At 40.9% G+C, this 18,510-nt stretch overlaps 1 protein-coding gene across 1 annotated transcript; it reads left to right on the top strand.

Annotated features, from left to right (window-relative positions):
- The first annotated feature begins 1,504 nt into the window (after positions 1 to 1,504).
- LOC136466597 (uncharacterized) lies at positions 1,505 to 17,988 on the top strand. The gene is made up of 8 exons (XM_066465049.1): positions 1,505 to 1,692; positions 5,204 to 12,288; positions 12,958 to 13,584; positions 13,678 to 13,923; positions 14,264 to 14,338; positions 14,827 to 15,150; positions 15,269 to 15,529; positions 15,638 to 17,988. Exons 2-8 carry the CDS (start codon positions 5,299 to 5,301, stop codon positions 17,696 to 17,698), a joined length of 10,584 nt encoding a protein of 3,527 aa, XP_066321146.1. The 5' UTR covers positions 1,505 to 1,692; positions 5,204 to 5,298; the 3' UTR covers positions 17,699 to 17,988.
- Positions 17,989 to 18,510: the final 522 nt, after the last annotated feature.

The raw sequence follows: 18,510 nt of genomic DNA, 5'->3' as shown, positions 1-18,510 counted from the left end.
GTTAATAAATCATTGACCCTATGTGTGCATATTGCTCTTGTGGGACCACACAATTGACGATTTATATTCTAAGGACCGAAAGCAAACAGTTCCCGGAACCAAAACATCAACCTCTGACAGGAGGTTTTCCAAGAGATGATAGAATCTACGTACCATGCTGAGTCAGGCTTGACAGCGGCACCAGGGCGGCTGGAAGCTTTGCTAATGAGGATTCGGCAAAGCAGACATGTCATCCTCCAATGGCGCCATGACATTCCTTCTTTCGGTGCAACAATATGATAGGATAATAATAGCATTACCTGCCTCGAGTTTTGATAATCAGTAGCAGGTGACGGATCAGCACTGACGGCTGGACTTCTTTTCTGCTGCAAGAACTTGGACTGCGTGAGGTGGATCCAGCGTGGCTCTTGGGCTGGCCAACTTGGTATTTTCCTTGTCCAGGGCGGTTGAACATGTGGAGCTCTTTTGCTGTGGGTCACCGTCCCCTGCAGCCATTTGACTGGATTCAGTATTCTGGGGCTTGCATTCTACAGCCTTTCTCTGTCCTTGTGCTTCAGTGATCCTCAGAGATGAATCCACAGGGAGCAACCTCAGTGCCATAGCTCTGAAACAATGGGCTGAACAAAAAGTTAGACTGGGTTAGGGGCTCTTGGTCATAAACCGCAGCAGCCAGTTCATTTAAGACTCAGGACTAAGGGTGTAAAAAAAGTGACACATAACATGTTGGTAGATGAATTTGAAAGAAACCACGTTTTTTAAAGTGAAAGCAACCTTGAATGCATGTTTAACATGACATAACACGATAATTATACCAAAGGCCAGGTTACTTTCATGCTGTCCTGCTTTTCACTTGATTTGATCCAGGTAAACTTCCTCCAGGCTGCAGAAACATTGGCCAAACCCGTTGTTCCCTTGCGCCCCAAGTGCAATATGAGGTAAGATGAACGCAGCCAATATCATAAATAGTTGAAAGTGACTGGAGCATACACGGGAAGCCTAACCAGTAGGAGAAAATTTGCACCATAATGGATTTCTGAAGACCAATCATGTTATCTGATATGTGAAGCCAAGCAAAAAGATAAGCAGATAATAGTATATTCACACCAAAAACTAAACTTTTCTTTTGAGACGCACTTAGAAAAGAAGAAGGAGAAAAAAGATAATGAAAGATGAAGGATCCAAGAATGGTACTCGCTGATCAATTATCGATCCAATAATGTCACACAGAAAAGGTTCTGTGGGTCCATCAAAGCAAGAACGCAGACACAATGGTCCAGCCACCACAACCATGTGCCTCACGTACCAGTTGGCATTTTGGCACCTAATGCTGACTCTCCATGTTCATTGATCTGCCATTTCAGGGATAACTTCGCCCGTTTAATCAAGATTACACTTAGGCAAGTTTAATTCCCTGTCAAGGCACTGTCAGTCTGTCACTGCTTCCTAACCGCTGCTCAGCAATAGAAAACATATTGACAGAGGGGCAGAGGAAAGGTCGGTATAAAGACCACCAGCTTTTCGAGAGCTCACAAGCCTTTTTCAGGGAGAAGCCACTCCATCTTTCTTTTTTCCTTTTTCCTTTCTTCTTCTTCTTCTTCTTCTTCTTCTTCCTCCTCCTCCTCCTCTTATTTCTCATTCTGATCTGGAGCAATGGCAACCAAAGATGAAGCGAGAGAAGCAGCAGATGGGACGGTAAGAAATGTCTCCTCTTAGCCTCAGAACTTCTGCATCACTTGCTTGCTTCTGTTTTCCTGCATGCATACATACTTTGTTAAGATGTAGAGCTACGTAAGGAGATTCACTGTCACAGGAATCTTATCAGCTATGTCACGAGAAGCATGTTTCTAACAGTTCAGTAATTTTTTTTTTACCATTTTGCAAGGAAAACCATTATGGTACCTTCTTTCTGGTTCCACAGTTGCTACGTGTTTACTGTTAATCTCCTTTCAGTAACATGAAGGAAGAAGGATTCTTCTTCATGTAGTAAACTGTGTACAAATGGTGCTGCACTCATTTCTTTCAGTTGTTAAACAAATGATCTTCAAAAGCAGCCAAGTTTCCTTAAAGAGTGAAAGAATTGAACGCAGTAGGAAGAATCATATTGCCCTTGTTTATAACAAGCCTAGTTAAGATGTATTTTGAAATTGTGTTCTGTTCTTGATTTGATTGGGAAAAACGTACATGCGAAATTAGTTAGTATTGTAGTGTATGTCTGAAGGATCCAGGGATCAAGAAAAATAACGATGGAAAATTACAGTTTCATAGGTAATCACCCATGTAGGTATCACTGAGTGACATGCTTTGCTCTTCTCTTTTGATTACTCCTTTTTCTCAACCTAGTATTGCTCTCCTGAACTTGATGGATGTGAATTCACCCAACTTTTAGAAAATAATGTTAAAGGATTATATAACATTTTTTTCCTCCTAGGTTCAACCCATCCAGAACCAAAAAAAAAATGCTAACAATAAGGATAGACAAGTTTAACAGTTTGGTCAACTGTTGTGACGTGAATGACAGGGTTAGGTAAACATGCATAAGCATCTAACATTAATTTACACTGAGCATCAACCATTCAGTGTGGTGATTTAATACAAAGGCATGAAGAGAGCAAAAGTCTACTTAAAGCATGCCAAAACATATATGCCATGTTCGCTTGGCTGATGAGCCATGGCTGAAAGTACTGTTGACTGATATGTTGTGAAAGAAAAATACTGTTCGTTGGCTAAAAAAGTATGGCTTATAAGCCAAGCGAACAGAGCGATAGTTGCAGCACTAACACGCTTAATAGGAACATTCAGTATTACAACCCTTCATGTTAGAACTAAACAAGGTTTTTGGAGAGGCACAAACTCATCCAGTTAGGATGCCCACATGCAGTACTGCCGGGGCAGTGTACTATTTGACTAGTGAGCATGTTCTTTTTGACCACTTGCTGCAGTACTAGAAGTCTAGACTCTAGAGGCTAGAGCCATGAAATGGAAACCCATTTATCAGTTCGCCAACGAGAAATGGCGACTGGCCGACTGCCATGCAGGACAGTTTGCTTGCACTTTTGCAGTGCTGCAGTACACTCATGACTGGATGTCCTTTTGAGTATTATGGCTGTAATTGAACAAAGTCAAGAGATAGTTAATATAAGATTGTACAGGTTAACATTTCCTTTTATATTCATACTTTTGGTTCATGACTACTATGGATAATATAAAGCCTAAAATATACTCCCTCTATCCCCAGATAACTCAGTCAAACTTTCTTAAGTTTGATTAACTTTATAGAAAAAAGTAACAACATCTATAACATAAAATGAGCACATTATGAAAAAATATTCTATGCTATATCTAATGATACTAATTTGACATCATAAATCTTGACGTTTTTCTCTCTCTAGAAATCTGGTCAAAGTTTAAAAAGTTTGACTTAAGACAACTCTAGGAATCTATTTATTCAGGGACAGAGGGAGTACTAATATTTCTTGTCTATGTTAGTCAGTTAAAACCTTATGTTGTCTCAACATAGCAGGTCCCAAGCCCTGGTAAAGGAGGAAGGTTGTGATAGGCGTGGCGAGCCAACGTTAAATCTAGTCATTCTAATGGAAATGAAACCCGAAAGAAAACCGTTGAGGCGTAACCCTCTTAGCGACGCGCCATATCGGAACCCGGGTATGGTGTTAAATGGGCAAGGGCCGGGTCGGCACCCCCTTGGTGACGCGCCGTGTCCTTTTTTTTCGATCGAACAAGATGTCTGATGAGTTGAGGAGAAGTATATTGGTACCGATCTACAAAAATAAAGGGGACATTCAAAGTTGTACTAATTACCGGGGAATTAAGTTGATGAGCCATACTATAAAGTTATGGGAGAGAGTTATCGAGCATCGCTTGAGAGCAATAACGCGGGTCTCTATGAACCAATTTGATTTCATACCCGGAAGGTCAACCATGGAAGCCATTTTTTTAATAAGACAAGTTATGGAGCGGTATAGGGAGAAGAAGAAGAAGGACCTACACATAGTTTTTATTGACTTGGAGAAGGCTTATGATAAAATACCAAGGAATGTTATGTGGTGGCTTTTGGACAAACATAAAGTCCGAACGAAGTACGTCGGGCTCATTAAGGACATGTACAACAATGTTGTGACTAGTGTTCGAACAAATGATGGAGACACGGATGACTTTCGATTAGGATAGGACTACATCAAGGGTTAGCTTTGAGCCCTTATCTGTTTGCCTTAGTGATGGATGAGGTCACAAGGGACATACAAGAGGACATCCCTTGGTATATGCTTTTCGCAGATGATGTAGTGCTAGCTGATGAAAGCCGGACATGAGTGAATCAGAAACTAGAGTTATGGCGGGAAACTTTGGAGTCCAAAGGTTTTAAACTCAGCAGAACTAAAACTGAGTATATGAGATGTGACTTCGGCACTACTACTCGGGAGGAGAAAGATATTAGTTTGGAAAGTCAAGTAGTGCTTAGGAATGATACCTTTTGATATTTAGGATCAATGCTACAGAAAGACGGGGATATTGATGAAGATGTTAGCCATAGAATCAAAGCAGGATGGATGAAGTGGCGCCAAGCATCTGGTGTCCTATGTGACAAAAGGTACCACAGAAGTTAAAAGACAAGTTTTATAGGACGGCGATTAGACCTGCTATGTTGTATGGTGCAGAATGTTGGCCTATGAAAAGACGACATATTCAACAGATAAGTGTCGCGGAAATGCGTATGTTGTGTTGGATTTACGGTCATACAAGAAGGGATCGAGTTCGGAACGATGATATACGTGATAGATTAGGGGTAGCACCAATCGAAGAAAAGCTTGTCCAACACCGCTTGAGATGGTTTGGACATGTCCAACGGAGACCTACAGAGGTACCGGTGCGTAGTGGAATCCTAAGCCAGGATAGTAACGTGAAGAGAGGCAGAGGAAGACCGAAGTTGATTTGGGTAGAGGCAATAAAAGGAGACTTGAAATGATGGAATATACCCAAAGACTTAGCCTTAGATAGGAGTGCTTGGAAAACAACTATTCACGTGCCTGAACCTTGATTGCTTCTATTGGGTTTCAACTCTAGCCTACCCCAACTTATTTGGGACTTAAAGGCTTTGTTGTTGTATGTTAGTCAGTTAAAAATACATCACAAATTAATAATATTATTATGACCGTCAAATGTGGCATGAAATCCACTATTTTAATGCCAGATTTATCTATAACTTCCAAGGAAGTCCAAGTGGAAGCTGTGGATTTAGGAACAGTCCATTTGCAAGCACACCCAGAAGGCAAGCTTTCATCTCTAATGGAGATCAAGAGCATGGGAGAAACCATCGATTCAACTGAAGGAACGTTGAAGATTCCAGAGGATCAAGTTTTTGTAGAAGCACCCTCTGATGTCCAACTTCCTCCAGAACATAATCTAAATGGCGAAGCATCTTCTCTGAATGGCCATACAGACAAAGAAGAGAAGATTTCAAATGAGCAGCCGCATGACAACGACCAGGAAGAAGCAGAACTGGATCAGAGCAACCGAATCAACAAAGAAGATGTGACTGATGGTTTAAGACATGGAGAGAGCACAACAGAAGACAGCTGCCTACTGAAGCACAAGAAAGATGAAGAACCCAAGGGTGATGACCAACAAGATTTAGGTGTTACAGTGGATGATGACTCGGTGCAGGAAGACACGCTGAAAACTGACAATGCTATTGAGCAAACAGATGATTGTCAGCAAGACCAAAATCAAGAACCAGAAAAGGCAAACAAGAACACAGAACCTTCAAGCATCACAAACAATGCGGATGTTGACAATGCTATTGAGCAAACAGATGATGGTCAGCAAGACCAAAATCAAGAACCAGAAAAGGCAAACGAGAACACAGAACCTGCAAGCATCGCAAATAATGATGTTGAGATTGTAGCTGAGGCACCGACTGGACTCCAAGCTCCTGTGGAGCCATGTGTGGATGATTCTGATGGCATTCCGGAGACTATTGATGAAAAGACAGAAACAGATGAACCAACTAAGGCAGATGGTGTTGTTCGTCCTGAAGAGGTGGCCAAAGTAGAAGATCAACAGAGTCAGCTAGCTGATACGATGGATGCAGATGTGGCCCCGGAAGAGATTAAATGTGAAAAAACTGATCAGCAGGAAGAGAAGCCTAAATCTGAAGCTCATGAGCCAACGATTGATGCTCAAGGAGTGTTGAATCAAGAACTTTCTGAAGAAACTGATGACTCGATGAATGAAAAGATTGAAGAAACTGCGCACCAGAGGAACGTGGCAGCTCCAAAGGAGACAACACTAGAACATGAGGCAACAATGAGTGCTCCACCAGTAAATACTAAAGTGCAGAACCAGGAATCATTAGAAGAAATAGAAGATACTGAAGCAGAAATCCAACCAAGCAGTGGCTTTGGGGATGCAATTCCAGAAGATCAATCTAATTTAGGTGTTACAATACACAATGACACTGTGAATGAGGACACACTGAGAACTATTGAGCAACAGGATGATGGTCAGCAGGATGAGGGTCTAGAACCAGAAAAGGCAACTGAGCATACACAATCTGCAAGAATGACAAACATTCCCCATGCTGAGATTGTAACTGAAGCACCTTCTGGAGTCCAAACTCCAGGGGAGCCGAGTCTGGACAACTCTGATGCCGTTCCAGATATTATTGATGCAAACACAGAAACAGATGAGCCAGCTAAACCACACGCTGTTGTTCATTCTGACCAGAAAGAGAGCTTTCCAGAAGATGCATCTACTGCAGAACCTACAGAAGAGGTGGTCCAAGCAGAAGATCAACAGAGCCAGCAAGCTGATGCGATGGATGCAAACATGGTGCAGGAAGAGGAGCCTAAATCTGAACACGCTGATGAGCCAGCAACTGATGCTCTTGAAGTGCTGAATCAAGAATCTGCTGAAGAAATTGATGGCCCAGTGAATACTGAAGAAACAGCCCACCAGGAGACAACACCAGAAAATGACACTACAACAAGGGAGCCACCTGTAGATATTCAAGCACAGAACCAGGAATCATTAGAAGAAAGAGAAGCTACTGTAGAAGAAAGAGAAATTTCTGAAGCAGTTGATACTGAAGCAACAGTGCAACAAAGCAGTGCTGCTTTTGAGGAGGCAATTCCAGAAGATCAACATAATATAGGTGCTACAAATAACACAGTGCAGGAAGACACACTGGAAGCTACTGGGCAAACAAAAGAAGGTCCACAATACCAGGATCTAGGACCAGAAAATGCAACTGAGAACACACAACCTGCAAGCATGGCAAACATTCCTGATGTTCAGGTTATAACCGAAACACCCTCTGGAATTCAAACTCCTGTGGAGATCAATCTGGACATCTCTGATGCCATTCCAGATACTACTGATGGAAACACAGAAACAGATGAACTAGTTAAAGCAGAAGGTGTTATCCATCCTGAAAAGAAAGAGAGCTTTCCAGAAGATACATCTACCGCAGAACCTACAGAAGAGGTGGCCAAAGTAGAAGATCAACAGAGCCAGAAAGTTGATGCAATGGATGAAGACGTGGTGCAGGAAGAGGTGCCTAAATCTGAACACGCTGATGAGCCAACAACTAATGCTCTTCAAGTGCTGAATCAAGAATCTGCTGAAGAAACCGATGGCCCAGTGAATGAAAAGACTGAAGAAACAGCCAACCAGAGCAACATGCCAGCATCTGAGGAGATAATGCCAGAATATGACGTGACAACAAGGGAGCCACCTGTAAATATTCAATCGCAGAACCAGGAATTGTTAGAAGAAATAGAAGCTACTGCAGAAGAAAGAGAAGTTGCTGAAGCAGTTGGTACTGAAGCACTGGTGCAACAAAGCAGTGTTGCTTTTGAGGATGCAGTCCCAGAAGATCAGCATAACTTAGGTGCTACAAATAACACAGTGCAGGAAGACACACATGAAGCTATTGGGCAGACAAAAGATGGTCAGCAATACCAGGATCTAGGATCAGAAAATGCAATTGAGAACACACAACCTGCAAGCATGGAAAACATTCCTTATGTTGAGGTTATAACCGAAGCACCTTCTGGAATTCAAACTCCTGTGGAGCTCAATCTGGACATCTCTGATGCCATACCAGATACTACTGATGGAAACACAGAAACAGATGAACTAGTTAAAGCTGATGGTGTTATCCATCCTGAAAAGAAAGAGAGCTTTCCAGAAGATACATCTACCGCAGAACCTACAGAAGAGGTGGCTAAAGTAGAAGATCAGCAGAGCCAGCAAGCTGATGCAATGGATGCAGATGTGGTGCAGGAAGAGGTGCCTAAATCTGAACACGCTGATGAGCCAACAACTAATGCTCTTCAAGTGCTGAATCAAGAATCTGCTGAAGAAACCGATGGCCCAGTGAATGAAAAGACTGAAGAAACAACCAACCAGAGCAACATGCCAGCATCTGAGGAGATAATGCCAGAATATGACGTGACAACAAGGGAGCCACCTGTAAATATTCAATCGCAGAACCAGGAATTGTTAGAAGAAATAGAAGCTACTGTAGAAGAAAGAGAAGTTGATGAAGCAGTTGGTACTGAAGCACCGGTGCAACAAAGCAGTGTTGCTTTTAAGGACGCAGTTCCAGAAGATCAACATAACTTAGGTGCTACAAATAACACAGTGCAGGAAGACACACAGGAAGCTATTGGGCAGACAAAAGATGGTCAGCAATACCAGGATCTAGGATCAGAAAATGCAACTGAGAACACACAACCTGCAAGCATGGAAAACATTCCTGATGTTGAGGTTATAACCGAAGCACCTTCTGGAATTCAAACTCCTGTAGAGATCAATCTGGACATCTCTGATGTCATTCCAGATACTACCGATGGAAACACAGAAATAGATGAACTAGTTAAAGAAGAAGGTGTTATCCATCCTGAAAAGAAAGAGAGCTTTCCAGAAGATGCTCAAGAAGATGCAGACGTGGTGCAGGAAGAGGTGCCTAAATCTGAACACACTGATGAGCCAGGGATCAATGCTCAAGAAGTGCTGAATCAAGAATCTGCTGAAGAAACTGATGGCCTGATGAATGTAAAGACTGAAGAATCTGAGCACAAGAGCAACATGGTGGTCCCTGAGGAGACAATGCCAGAACATGATGCACAAATGAGGGAGCCACCTGTAAATATTCAAGAACAAAGCCAGGAATCAGTAGGAGATGCTGAAGCAGTCGATACTGAAGCAGAAATGCAACAAAACAGTGTTGCTTTTGAGGAGACAACTCCAGAAAACCATGTAGCAACTACAGAGCCATGTTCTGAAATCCAACATGTACATCATGTGGAACCAGAGGAAATCAATGGCCCTGGAGATGCCAAAGATGATGCGATCACCAACATGAGCAATACCGAAAATCTAGTTCAAGACAATATTCTGCAGAGTGGGCCAACAATAGATATACAACCAGTTCAGGAGTTGGAACAAATTAAAACGGATGAAGCTTACCAGACTCATGCTGTTATCTTCAATGACCTAGCTCAGGAAGATGCTACAGCAACAAGTGAGCCACAAGTGACTGAAACAGAAGAACTAAAGGACATTGAAGCTACTGAAGCTGAAGAAATCACCAAACTCGACCATGTTACTCATTCCAAGGAACTTGCAGTAGAAAATGATTCAACAGCAGATGAACCAGAATCACATAATGGTGAAATCCATCAAACCCTTGAACAAGATTTAGTTGAAGTTAAGGACACTGAAACTTACCATGAAAAAACTGTATCTACTTCAGAGGAGGACACAGTGGAAGATAATGTAGCAGAAGATGAGCCAAGTTGTGGTAGTCAAGAAGTAGATAATGCAGAGTCAACAGAAGAAACTAAGCAAAACATAGATGAGAATATTGCAGAAGTCTCTGATGTGGTGATTGTTGATGAGGCAATTGAACGGAATGTGCTACAGACTGAGGATATCGCTGAAATGCATAAACAGGAGCTAGAATCAGAAGAAACGAAGAGAACAGAACCTGTTGAATCAGAGGAAGCTTCAGCTCAAGAAGATAATACAAAGGAAAGTGAGATGCAGCAGACAGAGTCAGCAACAGAAACAAAGGAAATTGAACCCAATGAAGTTGAAGCAGTTCCCCGAGAAAGCAATGCCTGTGTTTCAGAGGAGCCTTCTCAAGAAGATCATAAAAAAGAAAGTGAAACAAGTTTTGACAATCAAGAAGTGAACATCGCAGAATTTTCAGAAGTAATTGATGGTCACAAAGATATCATAACTGGAGGAATCTCTGGCCAAAGCAACACAGCTTCGGCTGGGGATTCAGCTGAAGAAAGCAATGTCCCTGAAGGCGAGCCACCTGCACAGGCTGTGCAGGAACTGGGATCAGAGGAGATAAAGAACACTCAAATTGACGAAGTGAATGAAACATCCCTTGAAATGAATGCTACTGTCTTTCAGACGCCAACTCAAGAAGAAAATCCAGCCACAGCCGAATTGCATGAATCAACAGAGGTGAGCAACATTGAAGCCACAGAAGTGCACGGAAACCCCCACCAAAGTGATGCTACTGCTCAGTCAGAGGAGCAAGCAACAGACGAAATATCAAGCGGTCTGAAACCAGAACCAATCAAAGATAATGATACTGAAACCAATGAATCTCAAAGTTCCTCCCAGGAAAAAATAATCTCTACCTCTGAGGAGTCTGTCCCAGAAGAAATAGCAACAGAAGATAATGTAACCACTGAACCAGACGTTGATCACCAACAACTTCAGGATCAAGAACCTGCCGAAATCAAGGAAACTGAAGCTGATAAATCTCAAGAAATTGTCTCATCTAACACTCTTTCTTCTGAGGAGTTCACATTAACAGAACCAAGTTCTGTCACTCAAGCAGACAATTCACAGTTAGCAGAAGAAACTGAGGATACAGAAAATGTGAAAAGCAATACTCCTCTTGCTGAGGCAGCAGCTCCAGAAACAGATGCAAATGCTGATACATCATCTTTCCATGAGGCAGATCTAGAAGAGACCAAGGACACAACCAAGGACACAGGAACAAGTGAAACAGAGGATGTTATGACATCAAGTGACTATACATCAGAAAAGATGGACATGGAAACCATGGAGACTGAAGCAGTCCCTCATGAGATTAATGTTGCAAATATAAAGGAACACACTGAAGATGACACTTCAACACCAAATGCCCCACATGCTGGTTCTGAACCTGTTCGTGAACTAGAATCAGTTGAAGACAGCAGTGACACAACAGAACATCCAGGACAGACCCATGGCTCTACTTCTGATGAGCTTACTCCAACAGAAGAACATACAGCAGTAACAGAGCCATCTTTTAATACACAAGAAGTGCAGAATCTGACATCTCAAGAAACCAAGGACAGTGAAGATAACAAAACTGATGAATTCTCAGATATCAGTAGCTTTCCGACTCCTGGAGATGCAGATCAAGTACCAGGAATTGAACCAACTCCTGGTGTCCAAGAAGTGCAAGAACTGGGTTTAACAGAAGAAACAAGAGACATTGAAGACGTAGAACCTGAAGATCAGCAAGAACACATAGTTTCTACCCTTGAGAAGCCAGCAGTAGATGATGGTGAGCCAAATGCTGATGATCAGCAGGTTCATGAGGACAAACTACCAGAAGTGGAAGACAATAAAGCAATTGAAGCTGATGAAGCCTCCAAGCAAAGTAATATTGCCACTCCTGATAATGCAGCTGAAGAAAGGAATGAACTGGAAAGTGATCCAGATTCATATGCCCAGCCAGCAGAACAGGTAGAATTATCCAAAGACAATGAGCACAGCCAGCTTGTAAGGGCAGAAGAAACCTCAGACCAAAGCAACTCTGTTGCCCTTGAAGAAAGAACTACAGAAGATTCTGTTGCAAGCGAAATTGACCCACCTGTTGACATTAAACAAGAGCAACCAGTGGAAGAAATCAAGGGTGTCGATGCCACTGAAGCTGAAGAAGACTTTCATACAAGCCAAGCTGATGCAATAGAGAAACTAGCTTCAGACAATAATATAGCAACAACTGAACCGACTTATGATATTCAGCAAGTGGATGACTTGGAAGGAACGGAGGAAAAGAAGAACACTGAAGCCATTAATGATGGAGAACAATCCAATATTTCTGTTCCAGAGGAACCAACTCCAACAGATAATGGACCAACACTAGAAGATTATCATGTAAAATCAAATGAAGGAACGGTGGGGATTGAAACTGACAATGTCATTTTGGCACACGGAATCAAAGATGAAATACAGAAGTCAGAAGAACTAAAGGTATTTATATTCTGTACATTAACCTCCCTTTTCATAAATGCTAGACCAATACAAGATGTAGGTACTGGTATACTGCTCAATTAGAATTTAAATAACTGGGAACACCTAGCATTACCGCAGCATTTTTTATCCAGTATGAGGCAGATAACAAGCTGTGGCATCCATCACCTTATACAAGTATAAACACTATCTGATCATAGATTGACTAGAATCATTATATTACATGAAGGAGTCCACCAAACAAAGATAAGCTCTTAACTTATTTCTGTCAGACTATTTTTCATTTTTGGGCACGCCAGACTGTTTAGTTAGATCAACATAAAAAAGTTTGAGAATAAGCAGGCTCTATGCAAAGTTGGAAAGCTGAAACATATATTGTAAAGTATAAATTGACAGTAAAGGTATAACTATTGCTAGCCAAGATGCAGAATTATTAAGCTAAATCTAAGTTGCATACTGCAAAGAAAGAAAAACATCAGTAGTGCTGTCTGAATATGACTCTAGTTTGGGTGAGGGTGTGGTGGGTGGTGTTTGTGTTTTGTACTCCACTTTTTTTCTTCTTAATGCAATGATACACAGCTCTCCTGCGTATTTGAGAAAAAAATATGACTCTAGTTCTTTGAGATTGGGCATAGCTTGCAAGACACCTCACTAGTGTATCTTATACAGGACGATCCATGTGATTTGGGCGAAACTGTTTTAACAACTCAGAGAAGTGAGAACATGATTGATGAAGATGCTGTTCAAACTTCTGGCGATGATACAATAGAGACTTCAAACAATATCCATCAAGTCAAAGAAGAGCCAAATGCTGGAACCGAACATAATTCAAGCGAAATGGCAAGTGAGCGTAATGGAGAGAACGAAACTCATGTCCAAGATAGAAATGTAGACGTGCAAATTCTCACAGAAAGTGGCACTGCAGAAGCATCACAGGCTTTATTTGAAAATGATCCTCAGGCAGCACAAGATACTACAGAAAAAGATGATACAACAAAAGCTAGTGAGCAAACCAGTGATCACGATAGCAGGCAACATTGTGATGTAGCACTTCAACAACAAAGTTGTGAGACAGATGCCTTATCCATTTTGGAACAAGATGAGGCTCTGCACAAGAATGACTCAGATCAAAAGCAGAAAGAAGATGAGGAGATTGAAAGTCAGAATGATGAACTTCAGGTAGATGAACAGAAACATGAAGAAAACAGGGATGATTTAACCACAGAACCACTAGTGGATTACCAGAATTTCGAAAATGGAGCAACAAACAAGACAAAAGATAATGATGAATTTGAGGTAAATATAAGGACTCATTGCATGTGTTACTTTTTCTGGATTTCTTTAATCAGAAACAACGAAAAATAAGTTTTTACCAATGAAACCCTGCAGGCTGAACAAACAGAGGCAACCATTAGTGAGATTCTCAAGAATGAAGCCCTATCCAAGGAATCCACCCCAAGCGTTATGGATATGAAAGTTGAAAACATTAAGGAAACAAGTGAAAAAACTGAAGAAGATGATGATGCCAAAAATGATAACAAAGATGAGCAGGAGAATGCAGAAAATGATGATGTAGTAGCAAAAACTTCTACTAATGAACAAGGCGAAACAACTGATGAAATTAGAAAAGAAGAGGTCAGTTCTGAGTTTTCACCAGTGGATATATGTCCTTTTGCTAATCGTATTAGTGTTGGATTACCAAGTTCAAAGTGATAAATTTCCAGATTAGAAATGTAGAGGGGGGAAAACTGAAAATGCTTCCTTATTATTGGTCTATCACATCACCATTTTTTCTTGAGAAAACACTAGATGTGAAAACTACTCTTAGTGCATTGAATTATTATGTGAGCTCACTAAGTAGAAGTAAAATTAAGAAATGAGTATTAAAAATGACCTATACCAAAGTAATGATTATTTGGTGAAAGCCTCTCATTGCTTATACTAAAAACACTGCTATGTTTTACTCATTGTGCAGATTGAACCTGGTTTGGTATCATCTATTCAAGAAGCATCTGACCCAGCTCCTTCAAAAGACAAAATACTAGAGAATGTAAGGTCTAATTAACTGAATTTTCCTCTAAAAAACTGACTGAAGATTGTGCATGATGTTTCAAAAGTAATGAATAAATTGGGTTTATTATGAATGTTCTGAAGTCCAAAAGGTGTAATTTCTTTGGAATCACTTTTCATTTATTTTCCTCTTGAAGAAATATTAAGAAATTTCCATAATAAAAACTGTAAAGTGATAGGAATAACAATAGTGGTATACAGGTAAAAACAAAACAACAAGAAATGAAGAGTGATGTTTAGATTTGCATTACATACAAAACATGTTTCCTCCTTCGCTCCCCCACCTTATGCAATTTCAGTGGGCATCATCACTCAGTAAATTTCTGCAATTTCCAATGGTCTGACTCTTCAGTTAGCTCACTATGCACCAGCAGATCCAGAAGCATTCATAGCTAGCAGTAATTCTCTGTTAAAATGACACCATAATAATCTGAGCAATGAGCAATAGCTGTTATATTTGTTGTGCAGGATCCTGTTCACGTCATTCAAGCATCAGAGAAAGAGATCGCAGATGAAATAGAAGAAAGTAAAGAAATACATGAAGACAATGCTATTTGTCATGATGAATTACAGACAAATTCTGAGAAGGAAGAGTCACCTCAACTGTACAATGTGGATGCTAAAATTGATGATACAACACCTCTATGCGAAGAAATAATCCATGACAATGCAAGTATAAAGCCTAGAGAAATCGAAGAGATAGGAGAAAACAAGGGCCTCGACTCCACTTCTGAACCTTCTGTAGAATCATCCATACAGAACAATGTTGAGGACTCAAGCAGTCATCACAAGGTCAGTCCTAATACCCTTCAATAAGTATCACTCTTATATGCCTCGAAATTCATGTTACCAGTTTTTCTTATCAAGTCTGTTCTTGGTGAAATTCTATTCCATTTTTTCCTGCAATCAGGTTGAAGATGAAAAGCTTTCAATGTCTGAGAAAAATGATGTAGATACTGAAGCTATGCAAGAAAACAATGATGAATCTGCCGCAGACATAAACCAAACAGAACAATGTCAAGAAGAAATTAATGCAGATGATGTTCTGCAACTTGAAACAGAAGAAAATTCATTTGACAAGATTGAAGAAACTGATTCACATGAGGAAACAGAGACAAGCAGTACAGCAGCCACTGAAGCAGTATCGATCAATGAAGATATTACTGATAAGGTCAGTAAGTCAGCAGTTATTAACTATTTTGGAGTTATATAGTATTAGTAAAGTAATTTTTGTGTTTGAGAAAGAAAAAACTAAAGTAATTTTCATTTTTCCATGTAGGTTAGCGGGGCTGATGGAGCACCGTCTAGCGGAAGTCTCAAGACCTTTACTGGCACTGGAAGGGATCTTGATGTTTCATTGGTAATTACAACACCAAACGAAGAAAGTGTGAACGACAATATGGAAAACCTCAGTCTTGACCTTCCTGGACATCCGGCACAGGATGGCAACACCCCTGAAAAGGTGCTCAGCTTAGAGGAAACAGAAAGAGAGATGCCTTCGTCAGAGAAGGTCCTTCAAACTGAACCAGGAGAGAATCAAATTCCCAATGAACAGGATGAAAAGGACATACAAGATGAGAATCAAACTCCTAAAGAAAAGAATGAAGATGACATGCAAGATACAGAAATTGGAGAGGCTAAGAAAGAAGTTGAACAAGAATTACCTGTCTCCCATTTTCTGATGAATCTAATATTGGGAAAAGAGAGCAGTGATGCAAATGAAGATTCAGAATCTGAGGCTACAAGGAAACAAGGCGAAGTGACAGAAGATGGCAGCCACGCATTCATTTCTAAACAAGAAGAAAGTCTAGGGTCACTTCCTACAGAAAATAAGGTGGATGACAATCTCACCTTTGTTGAACAAGAAAAACATGAAGTTAAATGCTCTGAAGAAACACAGGAAATGGTCAAAGAACAAAGTGATGATATTAAGCTGGACACAGAAAGATCAATTGAAACTGATGAAGATGTCAAAAAGAACACTCATGATTTGGAAATACCAGCATACCAAGAGAATCCCCAGGATGAAATTTCTGGTGAATTGCTGACAGGAGAAGCAGCTGGTGTTTCTACAAAAATGGAAACTAGAGATATTGATATTTCGAGTGTTGAGCTGGATGACAGAGCAGTTGGTACTGTATGTCAGGAAAACATGGAGGTATCAACAAAATATGAAAATGGAAGCTTGAGGACCAGCCTAAATGACTCAACAAACACAAAGGCTCCCGAAGAGGATACTCTAGGAGAAGGACAAACAGGACTCGTGCTTGAATCTTTACCTGAAGACAAAAGTGTTGATGCAGTGTCTGAGCAAGCACCTTTGTTGACAGAATCAGGAATGACTGATGCAAATGACTTGTCTAGCGATACTGCAAGTGTTCAGAACCCTGTGTCTGCAAAAGAAGACAAACCCACTGAATCTGCCAACGTTGAGGCCACATGTTCTACTGATATTCAACTGGAGAATGAAGAAGTAGATAAGAAAGAAGAGGAGCAGCATGCAAACACAGCCACAGATGAAGTTTCTGAAGAGAATGTAGAAAGTTCACATGTAAATCTGCAGAAAATCACAAGCTCCGAAGTAACATCTAATGAACTAACAACTCAAATTACCGAACCAGTTTGTGACACTCAGACAATTTTGGCTCGTGAAAAGGAAATATCTGAAGAAAACTTTCCAACAGCAGTCGAAATTCAGGCTGATGGTCCAAACTTGCAGATCAACCAAGATAAGCAAAATGAAGCTGCTGACAATGAATCTGCAATGGAGCCAGAAAAAGTAGGGGAATCTAATTTTCAGGAACACCAGGAAATTGGTACTGAGCAAAAGTCTCCTGAAGAGACTGATGAAGGAGACCAGCAACTTTTGGCCAAGAAAGAGATTCTGACCCAAGAACAGGATGTGCATGAGACAGTCGAAAGCCCTCAGCAAACAGTGAGCATAAAATCCAATGAAGACCAGGAACTGTTTGATCCAAAGGTCCAGGAACGTGATCTCAATGTAGTTTCACCCAGAGAAGCTTCTGAGGCTGAAGAAAACTTTGTGGACGTAAGCAAGCTCTGGCTGATGCAGAGTCCAAAGGCTGATGCAGAACAGAGTCCAAAGGCTGATGCAGAAGAGAAGATTTATGACGAGAAGATAAAGGACATAGAGGGAACTAAGAATTTCACTGATGAAGCGGCAATGAAAACTGAAGCACCAGGAGCAGCCCAGAAGGCACTTAAAAAACATGGCCTATTGTCTGGTGTGGGATCAAAGGTAAAGCACCAACTTGCAAAAGTGAAGAAAGCCATCGTAGGCAAACCTGGGCGCACAAAAACAGAATCTCCGAAGGCATAACACTTCACTCACCTTACAACATGTACATTATTGTATTGTTTGTAGTCTTGTGAGCCATTTATTTCGGTGGTAGAATGTTTGCGATGGGCTAGGAGAAGGTCCTCTTCACAACCATCCCATTGAAATTCTGTGATGTTGCAGACGTTTGTTTCCCCCACTCGAGAGTATGTTGCAGATGTTTGTAAATATGTCTAGTGTGTAAATTCAAGTTTCCATGAAACATTGAGGTAGAATCAAGGACATGGACTTGCTTGTATTCTTTGTTGATATGCACAAGCAATTTGTGGTCATGATGCAGCATATGCTTCACTTTACTAAAAGAAAAGGTGAAAAAACCATGTTCTGTCACTGTGTATCTTGCTCCAGATCTGGTCAGTCCCTCTTCGAAAGTAAAATGTGATAATGCAATTCCAATCAGATCATGATGATGGAAAGTGGAAAACCATGTTCTGTCACTCTGTGTCTTGCTCCTGGTCTGGTCAGTCCCTCTTCGAAAGTAAAATGTGATAATGCAATTCCAATCAGATCATGACGATGGAAAGTGGAAGCTAGAACTAAGCAAGCAAGTAATGACTATTGAGTTTTACATTTAGCAGTAGTAACTATAATCCGGACTATTGAGTATTACATTTAGCAGTAGTAACTATAAACCGGCCGAAATGTGGAGAAAAAAAATACGAAAGCGTGGGTCCAGACTCGTCAGGAACAGAACAAGCAGCATCGACCCATGCCGTTGGACCGAACCCCAAATGTCTGTGGACAAAATTTAGAGCGAGAAGTGAGGCGGGCGAGATAACCTGACGTGATATGAA

This window comes from Miscanthus floridulus, chromosome 7 (assembly GCF_019320115.1).
Source record: "Miscanthus floridulus cultivar M001 chromosome 7, ASM1932011v1, whole genome shotgun sequence".
Lineage (NCBI taxonomy): Eukaryota > Viridiplantae > Streptophyta > Magnoliopsida > Poales > Poaceae > Miscanthus > Miscanthus floridulus.
The sequence above is the reverse complement of the archived record's forward strand: the minus strand, read 5'-3'. Positions and strand labels throughout refer to the sequence as shown.

Excerpts from the sequence above, each read along its gene's own strand:
- LOC136466597 (XM_066465049.1), top strand. The coding sequence starts at position 5,299 with ATGGAGATCAAGAGCATGGGAGAAACCATCGATTCAACTGAAGGAACG. Across the intron at positions 12,289-12,957 it reads AGAAGTCAGAAGAACTAAAG|GACGATCCATGTGATTTGGG; the intron begins GTATTTATATTC and ends TATCTTATACAG. Across the intron at positions 14,339-14,826 it reads AAGACAAAATACTAGAGAAT|GATCCTGTTCACGTCATTCA; the intron begins GTAAGGTCTAAT and ends TTTGTTGTGCAG.